General features: G+C 34.0%; 1 protein-coding gene across 1 annotated transcript in view; it reads right to left on the bottom strand.

The window, feature by feature from the left end:
- Nucleotides 1–23,208, bottom strand: part of LOC103599066 (leucine-rich PPR motif-containing protein, mitochondrial-like) — a gene marked incomplete at its 3' end in the record, with an annotated part of 106,863 nt that overhangs the window by 23,346 nt on the left and 60,309 nt on the right. Inside the window, exons 20-27 of the mRNA XM_008583156.1 lie at nt 23,024–23,137; nt 21,869–21,999; nt 21,075–21,160; nt 19,478–19,685; nt 10,881–11,005; nt 9,984–10,090; nt 2,042–2,110; nt 1,337–1,427 (exon numbers count right to left, since the gene is read on the bottom strand). Coding sequence (XP_008581378.1) covers nt 1,337–1,427; nt 2,042–2,110; nt 9,984–10,090; nt 10,881–11,005; nt 19,478–19,685; nt 21,075–21,160; nt 21,869–21,999; nt 23,024–23,137 — 931 coding nt within the window. The remainder of the gene's footprint in view (nt 1–1,336; nt 1,428–2,041; nt 2,111–9,983; nt 10,091–10,880; nt 11,006–19,477; nt 19,686–21,074; nt 21,161–21,868; nt 22,000–23,023; nt 23,138–23,208) is intronic.

Here is a 23,208-nt window from a genome sequence, read left to right on the forward strand (position 1 = left end):
AAAAATTTTTAAAAATTACCCTGTGAAGTGTGTTTTTCAATGCAACCAAAAATTGAAATTTAAATTTTTTTTTTTTTTTTTTTTTTTTTGTCTTTTTCCATGTCCGGCAACGGTTCGCAACCCTCAGTGTTGCCCCCGCACCGGACCGGGACCGGCAACGGGATCGCAACCCTCGGCGTTGCCCCCGCGCCTCGCTCAGCCAGTGAGCGGGAACCGGTCTGTATGTGGGATCCGAACCCTCGACGGGAGCGCCGCCGCGCTTCCCAAGCGGCGCACTAGCGCAGTGCGCCACCGGGCCGGCCCCTGAAATGTAAATTTTAAAGCAAGTGTTATTTTACTTATACCATCAAGATGTAGGATGAAGCTTCTGCTGATACTGAATGCAAGTTCAAAAAGACAAATTTATCTTATATATTATTCATTGCTGTCTATGTTTGGTAAAGTAAGATTTGCCATGACAAAAACAGAATAAATCCAAATCAAATATCTATGAAGCAAAAAAAGGTCACTAGCTGTTTTAAGTGTTGTTTCCATCTACCCAAATATCCTAAAAGAGAGTGTAAAGCTCCCTAACATGTACACCTGTATAACATATTAGAGAATTGTTTAGTAATAGAAGTCAAAAGTTTCAGAAATGTCAATCACATTTTACCCTTAATACAAATACTAAGAATTCAGTCTAAGGAAACAATTGAGGGTACAAAGATTAAGGTATAAAGATGAATAATGTAGTGTTATTTTATAATACAGAAAATTGAAATCTATTCACATGCCCAGCAATAGGAAAATGGCTGAGTAAATTCTAGGACATCTATTCAGTACATTAGTCACTTGTAGGTGATTAAATGTAGAAAATGCTTTTAATATATAATTGAGTCAAAAATAAAAGTTTATAATATAATCACATTAAAAAATTGTTTAACAATGAGATAACTAGATGTACATCTTTCTGCAAAAATATCTATACACATGAACGTATTGATGGTTACTTATTTATAAGGAGTGACTGATAAATCTACTTGAGGATTTAAAGAAAAAGAAGAAAAAGAACAGTCCTCAAAAACTCCTACAAAATTCTGTAGCTCTGATGAAGATATTCTTACCTTCTAATTAATTGCAGTAAGAATGTCAGAAATGTCAGAATATCAGAAGATTTCATAGTGTCTAGTGATACAACATTATGTAATAAAGTTCAATCTATGCTCTACTTGAGTCTCTGTTGAAGACTCCATAATTGACAATCCCTGAAGCTTCCTCAAAGCCTAATACTCCTTGCCTGTAACTGCCCTCAACAGAAAAAATAAACGAAAACATGAAGAACAGTCAAATCACTTACTGTACAGTTTTAGTAGGCTGTAGTACATATGGTCTCTATCACATTCAAATAGCTTCTGCGTCAGCTCCACTAATTTTTCCAGAGTTTCAACCTTAAAAATAAGATTAACAGATGACTCTACATTGCATGAAGGATATATCTGAAAGTTGACACATAGTAATTGAATAATCCTTCAAATTAGTTTTCCCCAAAGGGCAGAGTAACTTCACTTCAAAAGTTAAAGGGCTAAGCACAACAATGTCAATATAATTAATGTCACTAAAAATGCCTAAAATGATAAATTCTATATTATATATATTTTATCAAAATTAAAAACAAATTTTTTTTTTAAGTTAAAGAACTTCGGAGTCAAGAACTCAACATAATTAACTATCTACTTGAAAGAACCATCACAGAGGTGAATTTTGGGATGGAGAACAGGGTGGGGAAAACTCAATGAGTGTATCTTAAATTAATAAAAATACTCCACCTGAACTTTATACTATTCTTTCCTGGTGGCTTTTACTTAGCACAATGTGAACAGATACCTACACTGGAGGAGACAGAATGCAGAAATTCTACTGGCTCCCATCAAGCAACTCCTCCAGTCTCTCAGGACTGATGTAGGCTCTATTTCCTGAAATCCCCAAATGTTCATATGACATGTAGCATGCTTGTTTTCTACTTATTTTGGGGTGCTTAAGACATCAGAAACTAAATACATACCTGATTACTTGTAATACATCTATCACAAAACCACTGAAGTCTTGTAGGTCGAGCTCTAATGCCTGGAGTCTATAAAATAAAATAATCATACAGCACACAAGTTAGGGCGCTAGCTAAACATTAATTTTCCCTCAAAGACAAATAGTTTTCCTTCTAATGAATTTGCTGCCAAACATATATACTAAAAGAAACCTATAACTTTATATCCCACAGTTAACTAAGATCAGAAAAGAGCACAAATCACATCCTAGATTTAACCTAGATTTAAAGATTCAGGTTATTTCAAAATGCTGCTTTGCAGGCCAATGACCATTCATAAATCTTTAATTGATAAAATAATTATGCTGTCTTTAGTTCAAAAAGAGGTAAACTAAATCAACTCTAAAATATGTCAAATTAAACACACACACATGTGCCTGTACACATGCATGTGCACACACACTCTCTCTCTCGCTCTCTCTCATACACATGCATTCTCTCTCTGTCTCTCTCTCTCTCACTTCAGAGATTCCAACAGATTAAGGAGACAAAAATTACTAATATGTTACACAGAATTATTAACAATTGTCACAATAATAAACCAAAAGCTTTTATTTTTAAACGAACATGCTTGGCAAAATTTACAGTGATAAAAGTACTTTAATAACTTCTACAAATGCTTGCCTTAGCATCTAAAACTAAACGGCTAAAGAGTAAAATAAGCTAAGTACTTAAAACAGTTCATAGTATTAGTTTATTTTAATAATTGAGACATAGTTGTATTCTCAACTAGAAATTACTGTGGTTTAGTCAATAACTCTGGCTTCAAAGCACTTATTTTACAATTTTGGATACTGGAATAAAAGACAAACCATTTCAACATAATTCCAAGGATTTGTCACTTTAACTATAGTATTTTCATCATCCGTAAGAGGGGTTCACCATTAAATAATACATTTCAATCACAGCATTATGATAAGAAAACTACATACTCATTAGCCCTGGCTGCTCAGTCTAGAGGAGGTACCTTTACTGCTTTCTCCACTCAGCTCTGTTGATGGAACTAGGGATCCCTTGAATCTGATCTCTTATTTATAAGTCTTCATTATTTTTAATTTTTAAAAATAACATTGTACAATGTTAAAGAACTGAAGTAAAAACTAACATCTTGCAGCTTTGGTAGAATGACAGGAAAACTGATACAGTAGAAGTTGTGTAAGTGTTCTCATTCTAACTGTGCAAGTATCCACATTTTGGGATATAAGAAACAAATGTTGAATGAATTAATTGTTGAAATATACTTTCAAGTAGCATTAATACCTACATTCAGACACAATTTCTATTCAAGGATTTTTTCACATTATCTCTTTTGTTTCACATGCATTATATTGAAAATGAAACCAACATCAATGCATACAAAAAGCCCTTGAAAAACTAGTAAATAATCTTCTTTATAACATGGCAAAATGTAAGGGCTACATTCACCTACAACTTTCAATATAATTGCTCATCCAAAAGCCAACGATCAAAATAGTCCAACTTTTACAGCGAACTAGTCCCTATTTGTGGCTATAATTTGTCTGTCACTGGCAGGACAGCTGACTTATATGGTATTGCTCATCCAAAAGCCAACGATCAAAATAGTCCAACTTTTACAGTGAACTAGTCCCTATTTGTGGCTATAATTTGTCTGTCACTGGCAGGACAGCTGACTTATATGGCAGATCTTCCTATGTTTCATTTTGAAATTGAGAACTGTTTCATATACAAATCTCAATCATCAAAAGAACATCTAGGTCAGATTAACTAAATCTCCTAGGCTGCTGTAATAGTCAACATTTCTGGCTTATCTCTTAACATCTTATTGAATTTTAAACACTGCAAGTTGAAAGCAGAAATACAAAATGTAGTAAGAACATGAAGAAGAACAGAATTCTAATTGGGATGTTAAGAATAACATCAAAAACCAGTTAATGTTAATTGAAACAATAAACTCATCTCTAGTTCTTTCTGTTTTCGCTACATACAATCTATTTAAATGGACAAAATAATTATTGTAACAGAAAAACAGGCATGTTTGTTTCCACCAGGATTACTGTGTTTCAAAACACAACTTTCTCCGGTTACAGTTCAGTACTAGATTCACTTGTACAGTGGAAAAAAATGGTAATCCAAAATAAAAAATAATTGTCTAGCTGCTACTCTAATTTCATCACATTACTCTGATGTAAATTTCCTGGTATCATAATAAGCTCCTATGCCCTAATTACTTCCCAAAGTTTCTTTGTAAGGCTCATATGAAGATGTACATGAAAAACACTTCAGAAGTATAAAAATGCTATGATTATTAGTTATATTGTTTAGATAGTAATCTAGGTTTGAACCCAGTGGAAGAGGTCAGAATAAAAACTGCTAACTAAGTTTAAAGCAGTCTTACTCATCTCTGTGTTTGCAATGAGAACCTAGCAGTGCCTCGCACGTGGCAGGTATTCACTGAGTGATTACTGAATTACTCAGAGGGCTAAGGATAAAATTAAATCATGTATTTCTTTATAGAAACCTTGAATATGGTTATTTATTTAACATTTCATACCATTATTTAATTTTTTATACTTCTGTATATCATCTCTCCCTGGATTTAATGTCTGGTGTTGAAAGAGAATAAATTATCCAAAACCTATTATTTTATTTAAATGGTCTACAACACTCCCTTACTGCGAGTTGACTAAAGTACCTTAAAAAATACTAGACTAAAAGAATGAAGTCTTTTTGTTTGTTTACAGAGAAATACCAGAAATACCATCTTATACTACCATAACTTCTAAGCAAAAGGAGTGTTGGATTACAACTCAGAAAGCTAGGGTTTTAGTACAATCTCTGCTACTATGAACTATATAGGAGGTCTCATCTACGAAGACATAACAACATTTCTGTCTTTATGTACCAGGAGTCTTAAAAAGAGTGATGCTATTTGACCCACTTTTGAGAAATGATCCTAAGTAAATAATCTGAAAACCAAATATGCTTGGGGCCGGCCCGGTGGCGCACTGCTACAGTACGCCGCTTAGGAAGCACGGCGGCGCTCCCGCAGAGGGTTCGGATCCCACATACAGACCGGCCGCTCACTGGCTGAGCGGGGTGCGGGAGCAACACCGAGGGTTGCGATCCTGTTGCCGGTCCCGGTCCGGTACGGGTGCGACACTGAGGGTTGCGATCCATTGCCGGTCATGAAAAAAGACAAAAAGGAAAAAAAAAACAAAAAAAAACCCAAATATGCCCATAGGTAAAGATGTAAATTAGGGGTATTATTTATAATAATGAAGATTCTTATCAAAGGAGAAAGGGACAAATAAACTTTGGTTCATTTATACAATGGAATAATGTGGCCATTAAAAATAATACTTAAAAGAGTTCTTAATTACATGCATGGAAAAGAAGAGGCAATGATGAAGAATGAAGTATTAAATAAGCTGTATCATCCAATTCATTTCAATTATACATAAAAGAAATACTCATTGAATAAAAGGACAGAAAAACCATGAAGATGACTACATGAATAATGGTATTAGTAGTGAGCCTTTACACTCAGCATATTTTAAGTAATAACATTTGTAAGTTTTACTTGAATCTACACACAGGAAAAAATAAGACTGATCATCATTATGGCAAGACACAATATATTTCACAAACTGTATCTACCAGACATAATCATGTAAGTTTGTAAAAATAATTTGTGAGCATCTGCTCAGTGGCATATTTCATTCAAGAATGTGCCATAAGAATACTGGAAGGAACTAGAGATAGTTAGCCTACAGTGGATGAGTCTGCAGAAGAGACAAAAGGGCTGACTTCAACACAGGAAAGAATGTCATATAAAAGGAAGGGAATCAAACTAACATTCATTAAGTGTTTAGTAAGAGCAGTGCTGATAACAAAAAGGTCAAGGGTTTGGATCCTCATACCAGCCAGCCGCTAATAACAACAAAAAAAGTACCAGGCACTCCAGATGTCATCTTATTACTGTTATCAAATAAAAGTCCTAAGAGGCAGAGCAAGGATAAAGGATGAAAGCACTTCTTGCCTCAGGGCCTCTACACAGGCAGTTCCCTCTGCCTGAAATTCTTTTGTCTCCACTTTTTACATGGCTGGCTCCCAATTCATCTTTCAGTTCTCATCCCAAACATCACTACCTCAGAAAAACCTTGTGTAATATAGGTCCCTCTACAACACTTTTTCTTAGCAATTATTGCATTTTATAGATTCATTTCTTTAAAGTCTATCTCTTTGACTAGGATGTAAGAAGTAATCAATAATTATTTGTTAAAGGGAAGGAGGAGGGAGAGATGAGGATGGACAGAAGGAAGGAAGGAAGGAAGTTAGGGAAAAAGGAAGGAAGGACAAGTTGGTCAAACTGAGAAGCCACTCCAAGGCTATCAGCCACCTTCGTTAAAAGGCTTCATTCAAGAAGTTGCAGAGAAAGAAATCTGCCAATGCCAACTCTAAGGGTTCATTGTAGGAGAGGCTGTATCAGGTCTGAGTGAGAGCCTTAGTTTATCTCATGCCTCTGTTAATTTGCCCTACCTTCTGTTAACTAAGGTCACTAACCTTCAGTGATTAAATATCACTGAGATGACTGAGTAAAGTATCTAAAAATCCCCATGACCACAACCCTAATTCAGATCCTTATTAATCTCACTGCCTTAAACTCCCTTTAATCTATTTTACACCCTTCTGCTAGTATATATTTCTTTTTAACTCTACTCGGAGTCCATTGTCTTCTGAATTAACTCCAATTTCCTTATCCTGATACTGAGGATCTCTAAAATCTGGGAACAATCTACCATTCCAAAATATTTCTCACAAATTTTATAGCCCAGGATGAAGGCACTACTTAGAGCTTCTCTTTTCTACGTCTTTACCTCCATTACACTTCCCAACCCTATCAAATTCCTTAATGTTAAAGTACTGCCACATCCATCATGGCCTATTTCCTCCAGAAAGTCTTCCCTAATTTCCTACACTAGGAATAAGTTCCACTTTTGAACTACTTATACCATTCCTATAGCAATTAACACCTTTCAGTTGTATATAGCAGTTATCTTCACATAATTATCTCATGTTCAAGGAGCTTCGCATCAGCTCCTTGAGGGCTGATATTAGTCTGATTTGGAAGAAAATAACGTTTTTTCTGGTTTAAGAAGTTGACCCTTGAAAAATGCAGAGGTTAGAAGCGCCAACCCCCATGCAGTCAAAAATTCTCATATAACTTTTGATTCCCCCCAAACTTAATTACTAATAGCCTATTGTTAACCGGAAGCCTTACCGACAACATAAACAGTCTATTTCTACACATTTAATATCCTATATGAGAGTACTTCAAAAAGTTCACAGAAAGATTCATATTATCTTTTAATTCTATTTTTCCATGAAGTTTTTGAAGTACCCTTGTATGTATTATATACTGTATTCTTATAGTAAAGTAAGCTAGAGAAAGAAAATGTTATTAAGAAAACTTTAAGGAAGAGAAAATACATTTACAGTACTGTATGTATATTAATTGAAAAAGATTTGCATACAGTGGACCCTCGTAGTTCAAACCCATGTTGTTCAAGGGTCAATTGTACACGCTCCTTATAAAAAACTCAACAAATACAAAAGGATATTTGAAAACTCAGCTTCAATTCCACCCTCCCGCAATAATCCATGCACAGAAATAAAATTTAAAACTATGTTAAATGTATTATATATAATTCATGATTTATGTACACTAATTTTTAAAATAAAACAGATTGCACTTATACATTGAATTTTGCCTGTATCTTTCTTTATTTAATGTGAGTATTTTCATGTCTGGTTTATGTTGTTATCTGTCACAGTGCTTCATATATAAAGAAGCTTTGGAAATTCAACTGTAGTGAATCTACCCATTGATAAGAAACTATTCCTTTTTTGGGAATGATAAAAATGTTGCTCAGTACTTATAGTATTCTTTCATAAGCTCATATGGTCCTAGTTTATTAATTTTCATTACTTTTTATATTTTCAAAAATCCTTAGGAAACGATAAGAGAGAACTCTAGGTCTTCCATTTTAATGGTGAAAAAAGCAAGTTCCCACTTTAATTCACCCCCAATTAACCATTAAAAAAGCCTGAAAATGTGCTTCAGTATATTCTCATATATTACACACCTTGTTGTCCTACCTACCCTCGGGAACTGCAATGCTCTGTAAAGCTATGCTTTACCCTTTACAACTTTGTATACAACCACTACAAAAACTCTGTCATCAACAGACAGCCATTCCTAAATGCTGTTGTATACTGGCAAAGCTCAAAAGTAACTAACAGGCAGTTTTCTCTTACCTATTCATGTGACAAACACATACCTTCTCGCTAAGCATCATTTTGTGAATTATGTGGGGCAAAAAAGACAACACAATCCCTATCTTTAAGGGGCAAAAAGAATTAATATTATTGATCATTTACCATAATCCAGAAAACATGCAAGCTGCTTTACATACATTATGTGATTGAATCTTAAAGACAGGCATTATATTCACTTCTACAGATGAAGAAGCTTAGGAAGGTTTAGTAACTTGTCCATTATCATACACAAGCAAGTAAATGACAAAGGGACAACTCACTCTTATGCCTTTGGCTTCTTCTGTTATGCCTTGCTTATTACATAAAGAGAGGCACATACTTTCCTACTGTAGAACCTCTCATTGCCATTATCTGAAAACCTGTGCTTTCTGCTCTAATCAGTGACCTCCTAATACTGATACCATGCATACAGAGTAGTAGAGTTCAACAGGCAAATAGCTCCTCTCATTTTCACATTCACTGGTGCTTTCAATAAAATAATTTATACCATTTTCTAGAAAATACAAATGAAATACTTAAGCTATAGGAGCACCTGTCCAAAACAGCACGTCCCACTGTCCTCTGACAGGTGGGTAGATTGAGTCATGAGACAGACAGAAAGTTCTAAATTAATTTCACAGTCCTCTTTTCCTATACTAAACTTATTTGAAAAACATCAGGAGAAACAATAACTATTTTCTGGGCTTTGTGCCTACATTTTCAGTTTCATGAAAGCAGTCATCAATATACAAATAAGGAGGTCAAATACCACCTTTGCATCTTGCCCACCATGGGCATTTTTGGAAAAAGACATAAAGTCAAGAATGATCCGAGAGAAATGTGATTCCTAATGTATCTGTAAGTTAACAGTTTTAATGACATGAAATAATTTTTCTTAAGATGATGGGCCCATCTTTTGTAGAATGTTTTGTTTTCTTAGTGGACACAGAATTGTTTAATAGTGAAGTTAATCACAATTTGGACAGACTTTACAGTTGCCCTCTGACTTATCAATTCCAGTAAGGAAAATTTCAGTAAAGCCTAGATAAAATACACTAATCCTAAATAGGCCAGGTTTGTCACCTACCATTTCCCATAAGCTGCTTACCATAATAAAAAAGAGAAGAAGAAGAAAATTTAAATTAAATGCCAAACAGTTGCAGACAGCACTTGTTTGGCTGATTAACTTGTAGACAAGCATTACAAATAAATCTGAGCATGGTCTGCAGCAAATTAAATTCCACTGCTTTTAAGAACAAAGAATTCTTTGGCAAAGAGGATTAGCAACTTTACACCCAGGAATGCCAGTTTAATTTAATTGTTCCACAATCCAAGATTTAATATGCAAATATCATTTTGATATATAATAGTGAATTTAACAAAGTGAGGAAACAAATTCAATATACAACCAGACTGCCTTTACTGAACTGTAATTATATACAATAAAGAAGCTGGCCAAGTTCCCCCCGCCTCCCATTATTGGGATTGAATTCTATTAACATGAATCAGAACAAGTGTAATTAAAGGTTAAAATTTTTAAATGTATTCTAATTAAGAGTTAAATAGCTGTACATTTAGAGCACTGTAGTTAAAAACATCACACCTCAATGATCTTCTTGGCCTCTTTGTAATTTCCTGTTTGTAGGAAGGCAAAGAAGAGATCATAAAGCATTGTCATTTCACCTTTTTGTTGGCTCACAAAGTCCATTGCTAGACAGGAAAGAAAAATATATATATTTATTAGAAGAAAAATAAATAAGAACACAGTATCACACAAAGTTCTAGACAAATAAAAAAACAAAAAAACTTTATCTTAAAAAAAAATCAAGAACTTAAAGATTATAACTATATCAACTTTCTGTCATATTGCTTATCTAATAGATAATTTAGATAATTATTTTATCTAGGATAATTCCCAATCTTTTTTTTATTTTTTATTTTTTTCCTTTTTTGTCTTTTTTCGTGACCGGTAACGGGATCGCAACCCTCGGTGTCGTGCCCGTACCGCGACCGGCAACGGGATCACAACCCTTGGTGTCGCACCTGCACCGCACTCAACCAGTGAGCGGACCGGTCTCTATATGGGATCCGAACCCTCGGTGGGAGTGCCGCTGCACTCCCAAGCGCCGCACTCTACCGAGTGCGCCACCGGGCTGGCCCGATAATTCCCAATCTTAATGTCATAATGTCATACATGTACCACGACTAGCTTCAAAGAGAATGGATGAGGATGAAGATAAAAAAATCTTCATAAAAGCAGACCAACAAGAAGTACAGCACAAAAACAATAGAGGGGTAACTTTTCAAAATGAAGTTATTAAAATCAAGGACATATATAATGTTGAAAATCTACCTGATATTTTTCTTTACAATTCAGAAATGTAACAGTTTCTCTCAATGCGTTTGTCTTCTGATTTCTTTTCACAAGGATACATTAAGATTAAATAAGCAAAAAGGAAAAAAAATTCCGACTGCACTAGGATATTAGAAGGTTACTAACCTTTCTGAATTAGATCAGTCTTGCCTTTCTCTATCAGTTTACATAAGACATCATGAATCCTTGGTAATACTTTATACTTTTCATAGCAGTCAATGGTGACTTCAAGAGCAGCAGATAAGTCATCCCTTAAAAACATCAAAAAGTTAACAACGAATAAAAGACATCTAATTTAGTTTAGGCTCTCAACAATAGTTCAGAGATGTATAATGACCAGTCAAAATGTATACAAGTCAATGAGCTTTACTTCAGGTAGAAAACCACAAAGCCATAATGGAAAATAAAAGTAAGAAAAGCAATCCTTATATGTAAATAAATTTTCAGAATACACACATCACTAGCAGGTCACTGTTTTCCCTATTTCATCTTTTATTGTTTCACTTACTAAATGATACTTTAAAAAAAAAAAAAAACCCAAAGAGATTAAGGCATTATCTGATTTTATTATAAATTTAATCTGGCTTTATGTAATAAATTGCAGTAACAATACATTATTTCTAAAAGCAAGGACTATTGTCAAATATCTTTTCCAACTACTTATGGGCCTCTATGGCCCTTGACAATTTCAGATCTGGAAAACTTTATTAAATGTCCATCAGTAGCTATCAAGCAATTTTCAAGCACCTTTCAACTTTATCATAATATTTTTCATACAGCCACCTTACCAGATAAGTAGAAAATAACCTCAAGTTTCATATATATACGAACTGACTATTGCTAAAAGTAGGATACTCTTGTGGGTCAGTGAATTCTAGGAGAACTCTAAACATTTTTTCATTAGAGGGTAAGTTGCTAAAAATTATTTCCAGTTATAAAGTCCAGCTTCTTTTATGTGGTGATGAATTAAAGTAAAAATGTATTTTCATTAAGCTAGAGTTTCTCTAGAATGTGGAATATATTCTTGTGGGTCCTCAAAGTCCTTTTAAATAGGAAATGACACTACGAGAAATATGTAAGACCTTGAAAGAACTACAGTGATTATATGATCCAATTCTACTTGCCACCCCCCTTTATCTTAAAGAGATGAGGAAATTGAGGCATCTAGAGATTGATTTTCCCAAAGGTACTAGGTAAACAGAGAAGAGCACTGGCAGCAGGTCCCTGGTCTTCCCACTTTCAGTTCAGTATATCTTACTATACATTATGGTCTATTAAAAGCACTGTTGGGGCCGGCCCGGTGGCGCACTGCTATAGTGCGCTGCTTGGGAAGTGTGGCGTCGCTCCCGCCGAGGGTTCGGATCCCACATACAGACCGGTTCCTGCTCACTGGCTGAGCGAGGCGCGGGAGCAACACTGAGGGCTGTGATCCCGTTGCCGGTCCCGGTCTGGTACGGGGGCGACACTGAGGGTTGTGATCCATTGCCGGACACGGAAAAAGACAAAAAAATAAATAAATAAAAGCACTGTTGTTTCGGCCCGGCCCGTGGCTCACTCGGGTGAGTGTGGTTCTGATAATGCCAAGGCCACGGGTTCGGATCCCATATAGGGATGGCCAGTTAGCTCACTGGGTAAGTGTGGTGCTGACAATACCAAGTCAAGGGTTAAGATCCCCTTACCGGTCATCTTTTAAAAAAAAAAAAAAGCACTGTTGTTTGAATAACCTAATAAGGTGGTACAATTCGGAATGAGAAATTAAAGATTTTTGAAAAGAGAGTATGAAATATATTTTAAAAGAGGCATGGTTAGAGGCATAAGCCAAAGTACAACTACTGACAATTAGTGACAGTTTATGTAGAGAATATAAATTTCTCTCACACACAAGTTTTCATAAAGAAGAAAACCTCTTCAATTTTCCATTAAGGCCTTAACATTTTTGTTCATTATACAAATATTATGTTGCCCTAGACTGAATTACTATTTTATCCAGAATAAGATTTTAAATTGTACTAAAAAAGTAAAATACAATGAAGAAGTGTTAATTTTACTGCAATAATACTGCCACAGTGAAAACGAGCCTATCCTGTCAGAACTCTACCGTATCCCCTTACTAAGCCCTGTTTACAGTGCATCTTCTGGCACCCCACAGAGTCATTTGAATTTTTGTCATTTGGGGTGAAGACTAAATTACAGGTTAATTTCAAAACCGCAAGTAGATGTTGCAGGCTAGATTACTGTCATACAAGAGTAACACTACAGTAGCTACCACGTATGATATAAAGCTCTATATAATCAGTATTTTCCCTTGCTTCAGAAACAGGTTCAGTTATTGGCTTTCTACAATTCTACTACATGGAAAACTACTAAAACACTTCTAAAAGCAAAACTAACACATATGATTTTAAGTGGCAAGATTTGCTTTTTCAGATCAATTCTCAAACTAGAATAGTATTGTTTCAATTGTATTTCCCCTACATTAGGTCAAAGCTATCAATAAATGCATGAATAATTGTTCTGTCAATCAAAGCGACATGTTAATAATCTTTGGTCTCCAAATATATGCTTCTGAAAATTATACACACACAGAACAACAACAGAAAAGACAAGAATAGCAAAATGGAAATAATTCATATATTTGTTAGTAACGTTAAGTAACAATGTTACTTCTTTTAGGTTGCTAACAAAATGAATTAGAAATCTATAATGAAACACTTCATACAAAGTATACTGAAGATAGAAATGAACTAAATAACTAGTCAATTCTTTTCAGTCCCTGTTATCTACATTCTGATTTGTGGTTGGATCACATTTTAAAAAGATAAAAATGTACATTCCTCATGTAATTTATGTCACCATTAACCTTTCCTATCAAAGCTTGAAAACTTACGTGATGGAACTGAAAAATATGAAAAAGCATTTAAAATTTACATTGCTGTGAAGACAGTTGTATACTCACAGGACCTTCAATTTCAATCCCAACTGGTAAGTACTACAGGCAATTTGGCTGTAAGGTGATACATTTCTAGAAGTTGTGATGAAAAGCAGATTATCACAATGACTGAACTCAAGGACCTTTGGGTTCTCTCCCAGTTCTAACACTGTGAGGTTTTATGAATATGTGCTTATTAGGTCACCTACACACATTTCATGCCAGTAGAGAAATTATCGTGTGAAAATACTACTTTTATTAAGCAGGATGAAATCAGTAAGAAGAGCAAAATATCAAAAGGAAAAAGGCAGAAACTGCCTTAGGACTAAATGTGGGAGAATGAGTATACATCTTGCATCTGTGGCTTAAAAGTGGTGTGTGATTTCCTTTGTACACTCTGTACACCAGAAATGACTTAAAATTTTACTGGAAAATAACAATATTCCTTTGAAGAAATCTTGTCAACACATTAATTCTGCACTCAAAAGTTTGATTCCATTCTTTTCTCAGAATATATGCATAATTCCTAAAATTTTACATACAAATTTTTATAAGTCCATTCCTCATAAAAATTTAGTCACTCGGGCTGGCTGCTTAGCTCAGTTGGTTAAAGTGCAGCCTTGCAACACCAAGGTCAAGAGTTCAGATCCCCGTATCGGCCAGCAGCCCCCGCCAAAATTCAGTCATTGCTTTCACAAATCTCAAATAACACTAAATGAAAATCAACTCTATCATACCATTATCTCTAAAAAAAAAGTGATATTTTCAAAGACCAGACCCTACCCCCAAAATTTCAAAGGACTATGTAATTTTCATGAATAAAATTATACATGCTAATAAAAAGTAATTATTTTAAAAAGTAATATTTTGATTGACACAAATTAACAATATAAGCTGTAACAAAATTCTGTGAGCCTATGGAAATAAAGACATAACTGGGGAAAAGAAGATTCTATAGTTCTAAACTTTAAGAACACACATTTATAATTGGCCCATATCAAAATTCATTTTATAACATGTAATTCATTTTTTAAGGGAACATGACTATATATAAAACTACTACAAATTATAATTTTTCATCATTACACATAGGAATGTCCAAAAAAGGCAAGTTTAAAGCTCAAATAGCAAATCTGATGTTACCTCTTTAGTCCTTATTATGAAATTAAACTATGCTCTGATATCACTGACAGAAAAGCAAACACTACGTAAGATATAAGTTTGCTGGACATACATTCATATGAGGCATCCACTGATCATAAAAATATTTACTTCGAGGTACCAGGAAACAATGTACTCCTAACTCAAATAAATTCCTCAATGCATATAACTGTAAAAATCATAAATGTGTTTCATACAATTTTGAATTATTAAAATGAGAACCAATGACAACTATTCACTTATCAACAGCTTTAAACTTAGTCTCCTTACTATAAATAACTTTCCAATCACGAAGTATACTTAATTTAAACAACAAAAAAGATAACAAGTATTGACTTTTAATTGGAATAAAATGCTTCAACATTATGCATAAGGTGTTAGCGAAGTGGCAATTTACCTAAAGGGTTTACTGATTGAAAAGCTCTCAAATCTGAAATCACTAGAGAAAGGAAAAGAGGAGGCGGGGGGAAGAGTTTTAAAGAGGGAGAAAAAAACCAAAAAACAAAAAACCAAACTCAGCACCTAAAATCAAACTATTCTATAAAATCTTAAGCAGATGTTCAGAATGAGGAGCAATCAATTCAGGATAAACCATCATCTTCACAAAAATTATTCTTTTATGAGAACCAGCCCTTGAAAGAGCTAAATGTTTTTTTTCTGTTCATCATCTATAAATGAGGAATCTTCAAGGAGACTGGTGTTGCAATTACAACTAATCCTCCCCAAAAAATTAACTGTGTTGAAGGCTTTGTAATTTCCCTAGGTACAATTTAGCTGTCACTTACTTTAAAATTTACTCAAACATGCGTTCCGAACAGCACTAACTTCACATGTCAAGTGCTTTCCAGCCAATTGAGTCTAAACTGGAAGTCGGTGTTAAACAACTGAATGATTAGACAAGATAGCTCATTTCCCTGCTCTTTTGTTCAGAATAAAATGCCACATTTACATTATCAGGCTCAACAGGATTTTCTGACACAGAGAGAAAAAACCCTACTGCACACTGTCCGTACTAAGCACATGAAGCCTGTCATTTACCAATCATCCTTCAAAAAGCAATAGCCATGAATGTAACTTAATTACGACCCAATGATCCCTGACGAAAAATCATCTTATCACTGTCCTGTCCCCCCAGGGCAAATGAACCACTTTTTGTCCTTTGGCACTGATGATGCTAAATTCTTAATTGCAATAATGGAGTAAAAGAGCCAAACCTCCTTAATTTCCTTTCAGCACATAAAGAGTTTTACTCTAGAAGGCAAGCGTTCCCATAAATAATAAAAATATCCAGTACAAATGAAGATGCTAAAATTGAAAGGGGCTGTGTATGACAGAATAATCAGCATTTTTAAAAGTATATTTCCCATTTATGTAACATACTGAAGCATTATAGTGAGTTTCAAAACTTGTATTGTTATAGGTTCCTCTTACAGAAATTGTGACCTTTATGAAGAACTTGACATTAATTTAGCAAGAGTTCTGGAAGGATTATATATACAAAGTCCATCATGCACTTAAATGAAATGCATATGTACATATACAGATTACAGCACAAATTAGCACAAAAAAATCCTTAATGGAAAGCAGAAATTAAAGCTGCTTTGATCATTTGCATTAATATAATCCAGTTAAACAGCTTCAGATATTTTTCACATGTAGTGAAACCAAATGGATCAGCTATAAAACAAGTGAATTTGAAACTGCATTACACAAATTTTTATGCTTTTAAATCTAATTTCCCCAGATTTTATTAATTTCATCTCCTTTACCATAACATGAAGACTAACCAGAAGCTCTTTTAACCTTTTTTAAAGCATTTCTTTCTTCCTTAATGTGGAGGATCCCTGAATCAGACATGACTTCAATCAGGCATTATTTCAGTAAAAATAAAGTACTGTACTTACAAAAGAAAATGTTAAAAATAACATTCATTTGGACTACATGTAGATATGTAGCTTATACTCTATAATATAATGTAAATGAAATAGATGAAGATTTTGTTTAACTCTGTGCATTTCTTTTCTCTTCAATGCAGGTATTATCATTTTCATAATAGAGCAGGTTAATTTACTTCTTATAATTTTGCAAACCTGTTATTGTTTTGGGTTTCCCTTGGCAAATGCATTTACATACCCACGAAGTTTTACATTATCCAAGTAAAACAAACTGACAAGAGTATTAATTTCTCCTGTGTTTTATCCAATGCTGGAAAAGTCTGTTCAAAACTAAGGTGTACTGAATCTAAAGCTTTATCTTTCTAAGGAACTCAATCTCATGGATTTGCTTCAGAATTACAATATGAAAGTGATATCCTTTAGAGTCTTTTACAATGACATGCCGAAAAGATGCTTGCTTTTGAATGAAAGAATGAAGACTTTTTATGATGTTCTGAAATGTTTTTCATAATTTTATCTCAAGTTTTAATAAGTAAGGTTCAATCTTCAGATGAGCTCATACCTGCTGACGTCAATTACATGATATTACTGAAGATTAAACATATTTAATCAAATCAAATACATGCAGACTTTTTGGCAGGCTAGTATTTCTCATGATTCTGAATTAATTAGCTATCTTTCATCAGTTGGGGAATCATAGTTCAAAAAAGTTTTGAAGTCAATGTTTTACTCCAGCATTTCTCCACTAGAAGTGATACTGCTGCTTTCCACAATTTTATAAATATGAAATATCCTTTATCTCCTTTTTATTATTCTCATGATTCTAAAAGTCAATAAAACCTTGTTATTATGAGAAGTAAAACTGAAAGACCTTGTTATAGAGACTGCCTCTGCAAAGGAAAGAGAATAAAACAAAAATAAAACCAAAAGACTAACACTAACACAAAAACCTAAAAACCTAGGCAAATAAAAATTGAAGGTGATAATTTTTATAAGTATCTGAAAGTAGTAAGACACCATAAAGGAAAAGATACTAATTTATTCAGACCAATTAAAAGGGACAGCCAAATTTGACTGAGACATACAAATATTTGACTGCACTGAACAATCATAAGCACAGAGCATGCTCCAGTTTAACATCTGAATACCATGTTGTTTGCATTTTCTCTTGGGTAAGTTCTCCCTGGTTCATGAGCCCCATCTGCAGACCTCTTTCGGAAAACTTTCACATTTCCTCCATCTTTGAAGAATTTCTATTTGTAAGATACTTTTCTACCATGGCCTCATTTTCATTGTTAATTACTTTATTTTTGCCCAGTAGTGTAGGAGGGCTTAATTCTTCTGGGCACTGGGCCCATTTCTTTCAAATCCCTATACAGAGTTCCACATGCAATTTGCAGAGATGGGTCTTTTTAAACAATCAAAAAAATTCTAGAAGGAAGCATATTAATTATACGATTTCTATATAAAGTTGGCTGTGAGTATGAGAACTCAGTAACACAGTAATTGTTTGAAACACTATTTCTTTAAAAGGATGTAAGGCTGAGACTGTGAAGTTAAGATTTGGCCAATCATCTAACTTGATAACTGTTTTTGATTGGATGGCAAAGGAATTATTTAGTGTGTGCACGCACACGTGTATTTGTGTGTGTGTGGTGTGTGTATACATTTCCTAACAGAGAGCTAGTTAAGAGATGTTTTTTATTCTACATTGTATATTCAATATTAAATCATTCATTAAATTCAATTAATTATACCCCCTAATAAGTAAAGAAAACTACCCGAAATTTGGGGAGAATATGAGAGCCATTAAAATATATAAGTAAAGAAAACTACCCGAAATTTGGGGAGAATATGAGAGCCATTAAAATATATAAGTAAAGAAAACTACCCGAAATTTGGGGAGAATATGAGAGCCATTAAAATATTTTATTTTTCTCCTGGCATTGATAGGGCAACATCCATACCCTAATCACAAAATAAGCAGATTACAAACTGCATTAAGCCATGGAAAAGACGACAAAGAGGTTAAGAATTAAGAAATGAAAAACAAAACAGAAAACAAAAACAAACGCAAAAGGAAAAGATAAAGAGTGCTTAATCATCTTACTAAAATGTTTCACTCTTTACAAACTAGTAGACTGATTTTATAATTTGCACTGCAAAAGCCACCCTAAATTGGGCACCAACAAGAGCATTTTAAATGGAATAACTTTCAGACTCAATAAATCTTGCCCTATCAACAAAATTCACCTTCCCACAAGACAGAGAAACCTTCTACAACATTTATCAAAGCTAGAATAACTGTATTGGTAAACGTAATTAAAATATCACATGGAGTAAAGGAGCACTGAAGAGATGCTTCTACATTGACTACCTGAACAGCAGTCATGATACACAATCAAAAGTTCTAGAGGATCCTGCTTTCTTATATTTATTAATAATTAACACTGACTAGGCTTAAAACTGGGAAAAACTGAATTCAATTTCATGTAACATCATCACATGCTCCTACAGAAAAAATCACCAGAGACCATTCCATTGAAAAGTAATCCATAGGACCACAGGGATGCTAGTGATTTAAAGGTCACCTGGTTCATATTAGTACTCTTATTCTGTGGCAAATGACCTCGAAGGCTTCCATTCCACATCACCAGAGTATTTACAAAGTATTACCCCAAAATGATTATTCATTCTTTTAATGCCAACATGTAAAATTCAAAATTCAATGAACTTACTTTTCCAGGTATACAGTGACCAATGGAGAACTTATGCTGGCAGATGGTTTTGCTAATCCTAGAGTTACAATGGCTTCATGCAACTGTTTTACTGTTTCAATTTCACCTCTTAAAGCTGCGCCATTTAGGATGTGGAAGAAGGACAAGACTGTTACATCTTGGATGAGAACATCCTTCTCTTTCATCTCCTTTAGAATGGTAATAGCATCTACAATGAAGTAACACAAAAGACCCTTAGGTAATTTCATGTAGGGAAAACAAACTGCTATTAAAACAGCATTTCAAGCCCAGCAGGAATGTAAATTCTAGTGTATAATGCCGATTTCAAGTTAATTACTACTTGCATTTCTAAACGAGACTACAATTATAAATCCACAATAGCATGGTTTTATCATTTCCCTGCAACTTTGACTACAAATTATAGATAGGGACTGTGTGCCCACTCTGCACCACATAACCCTGTATGGTCTGCCCTATAGCTGTAAGATCCTACTAAATGGATGCTTTTATCATTCAGAGCTAACATCTGCTAAATCACACCATTGTTTCTTCAGCAGATGGCTTGTCAGGAGGCCAGATAATAAAGATGTGTTTACACTGTATATACAGCCAGACTAATGGTCTGATACCGATAGGGCCTGTTTGCTATGTCGATACTAATTAGCCAAGCAGAGCCAATGAAAGCTTTCCAGAAGACTGAATGTTAATACATTAGATTCATTAAGCTTCATTAGTAAGGCAGAAACAAACATTTTAGGATATGAAATAAGTGCATTTTAATAATGCTGTTCTTACTACGCAAAATGTTTCGACCACTTTACAAAAAGTGATCTTTAAAAAGCAGGCTAATCCTTATAAACAGTTTTCTGTGTTAGAAAGGCTTCCTAGGAAAAAAATTGCTTGTGCAAATAAAACAGGTCTCCCATACATTCTCTCTTATAATAAAATTAAAAGTCTTTTCTAGAAATAGAAGAAGGCTAAAAAGGAAGTTTGAAAATAAAGCTAAATTAGAAAGTTAAGAAACAAGCAAACAGAATATTATCAAATGTGATTAATTATATTAAGCTTAGCATTATCTCAACAATAAGAAAATTAGAGTATGAAAATCAGCTATTTAACAGCTATGCTTTTCCCATGAACTTCTAAATAAAAACTTTATACATTTTGTTAATGTTATTAAAAGTTAAGACAGGGACTAACGCAAAATTCAGATTCTTATATATAAGATTATGTTTGTAGGTTTTATGTTCAGCATTCAGACCTTCTTAAGCAAAAACAAAGCCATTAGTGCAGGCGTATAAGCAAATCGTGCCATAAGTCATGATCTTCAAACTCAATCCAAACAGCAATGCTAATAAAAACTAGCTGCAGAAATGCAAAAAGCACTGAGCTGTGCAAATGTAAATGACAAGCTTGCCAATCCATTAAAACTAATGGCCCACACTGTCCATACAGCTCTGGTTGGATTCACATGCAAATTTGTATGCAAAGTGTTCAAGCACTTTGCAGGACATGATATACCATTAATATCAATTCACATGTTATTCCAGTGGTAGGATACTTGAATCATATATTTCTTTTATGTGTCAATGCTTACCTTGGAGCTTCCCATGCTTTCCCAATACTTTTACAAGGCCTACATACTTGCTGGTGTCAAGGACAGCGGATGAATACAAACGGTCACTAAAAATTAAAGCCACATTTATATTATGTTAACAGCTGATTAACTGCAAAAGGACTGTAATATCCATTTTATCACTTTCAAAAGCTTATCAGTAGGTCAGAATTGTTATTAACATTGGCCTCTATACTTTCAGTTAAGATTTATTTTTGAAGCCATATACAAATTCACATGTAATTATATTCAAAGTGACCATAGTAGTAAAAACCTAACACTACATACATATTGCATCACTCCATGTGCAAATGATACAAATGAAGAAACTCTGGCTTCACAGCACTTTGAGTGATTCTAAACTATTATGAACACTGAAATACCCAAAAAGAATTTTTATTTGATAAATCTATCAAGTTGGGAAACCAAAAATACCTGAGAAATGAAAAGAACTTTGTTTACACTGCAATATAGAAAGGTAAATGTTATCAAGCCTTATAAAACAGTTACCATCACCACCGATATGACATGCAGTTGCATAATCAATGGGAAAAAACCTTGGCTTTAAGGAATAAAATGTCTTATACTTAAAGACACCTTCCTGAAACAAGTCATAATTAATCAAAGAGCCTCATATTATGAAATTTCACAAACATCGACCACAAAAGAATTATTTTTAATTACCTTATATAAGAGAGTAATATTCAATCTAGGTGATCCATCAAGGACTATAAATCACCATAAATGATGACTTGTTTAATTGCCAGGGTACTCACAATTCTTGTTTCAAGTTCAATGCATCTTCTGCATTATCATGTCGACAACACAAATTTATTAAAGCTGCATAGCCTCCGACAACCATGTCCGATTCATATTTTGCTTTCACCTCGAGGGCCTTTTGCATATTCTAAAATAAAGGATAGAAGTAAAAAAAAAAAAGGAAATAATTAATATAAAGGTAAAAATGTCACATTTTTAGTTTTAATGTTCCGAGTTTAGAAAAAGTTAATAGTACTTTAAAAATAAATGGTTTCATATTATCAACCTGACTCTGCCTACCCCTCGGTATTTTTATTCATCTTTTAAAAAGCAGACGAGTCAGACACATATGAAAGGTTTAAAAGGTTTATTATCTGTAATATAAAATAGGCCATTATTTATACCATATTTGATGTTTCAGCTTTGTATATTGTATTATAAAAAAAGAATTCTAGATTAAATATTTCCCAAGTCAGCCCCTACTCGCAGTCTAATTTCCAAACATATATCACTGAAAAGTTGCTAAGTCTATTTTAGTATCCAAGTAAGGTGAAAAAATATTTTAGAATTTAAAAGTAGCATGTTATAATTTTAAAGTTAGTGATGATTTTCCCCCCCTAAAACCACAGGCTTATGGACAAATCATACTGAACTAGAAACTGAAAAAAGTCTAGTGATACCCCACAAATTGCAGACATACACTAAAATGAACACAAAGTACAGCTGGACGCCTGCTGAAAAAAGGCAAGAGACCCTTTATCTCAGAAAGAGCTTTTTTCCAGCAGGAAAATGGAATTTCAATCCCTGCATTAACAACCTAGTAATATTTGACTTGCAAATGACTACTGAATGTATCAGTTGCTTGACAATCTAGATATCTGAGACCGGAGCCATGGCTTGAAAGGACATTTGGCATGTATGATAAACCTATCACAGCTGTTACTATCACTCACTTTGTAGATTATTGTAAACAAACTATAGCAACCCGAAAACATGCCATTCAAGGTGTAGCTGAAATTAGTTAACCTTTCATTTTAATTGCATTCTTCATAAGTATGATGTATAATAATCAATTATAAAATTCACAAATATTATTACTGGTTTTGCCTACTGTTATCTATAAAAATTTTTTTACCTTAAGAGCATATTTGAAATATTTAAACAAATGTTACCTCTTCTGAACAAAGCATTAAAATGAGTTGCCTTAGGACATCTCTTATAGATTGATTTGCAGCTTTTAGTTTTTCAAGTGTAGACTCCAAATCAGATGATGTAAGTTGAAGAGTCTGTAGAAATGGAAAGAAAAAAGAAAAGAAAAACTTACTAAAAACACAAAATGCACCCCTTGCCACTCTTC

Source organism: Galeopterus variegatus, unplaced genomic scaffold (assembly GCF_000696425.1).
Source record: "Galeopterus variegatus unplaced genomic scaffold, G_variegatus-3.0.2 Scaffold2840, whole genome shotgun sequence".
Taxonomy (NCBI): Eukaryota; Metazoa; Chordata; class Mammalia; order Dermoptera; family Cynocephalidae; genus Galeopterus; species Galeopterus variegatus.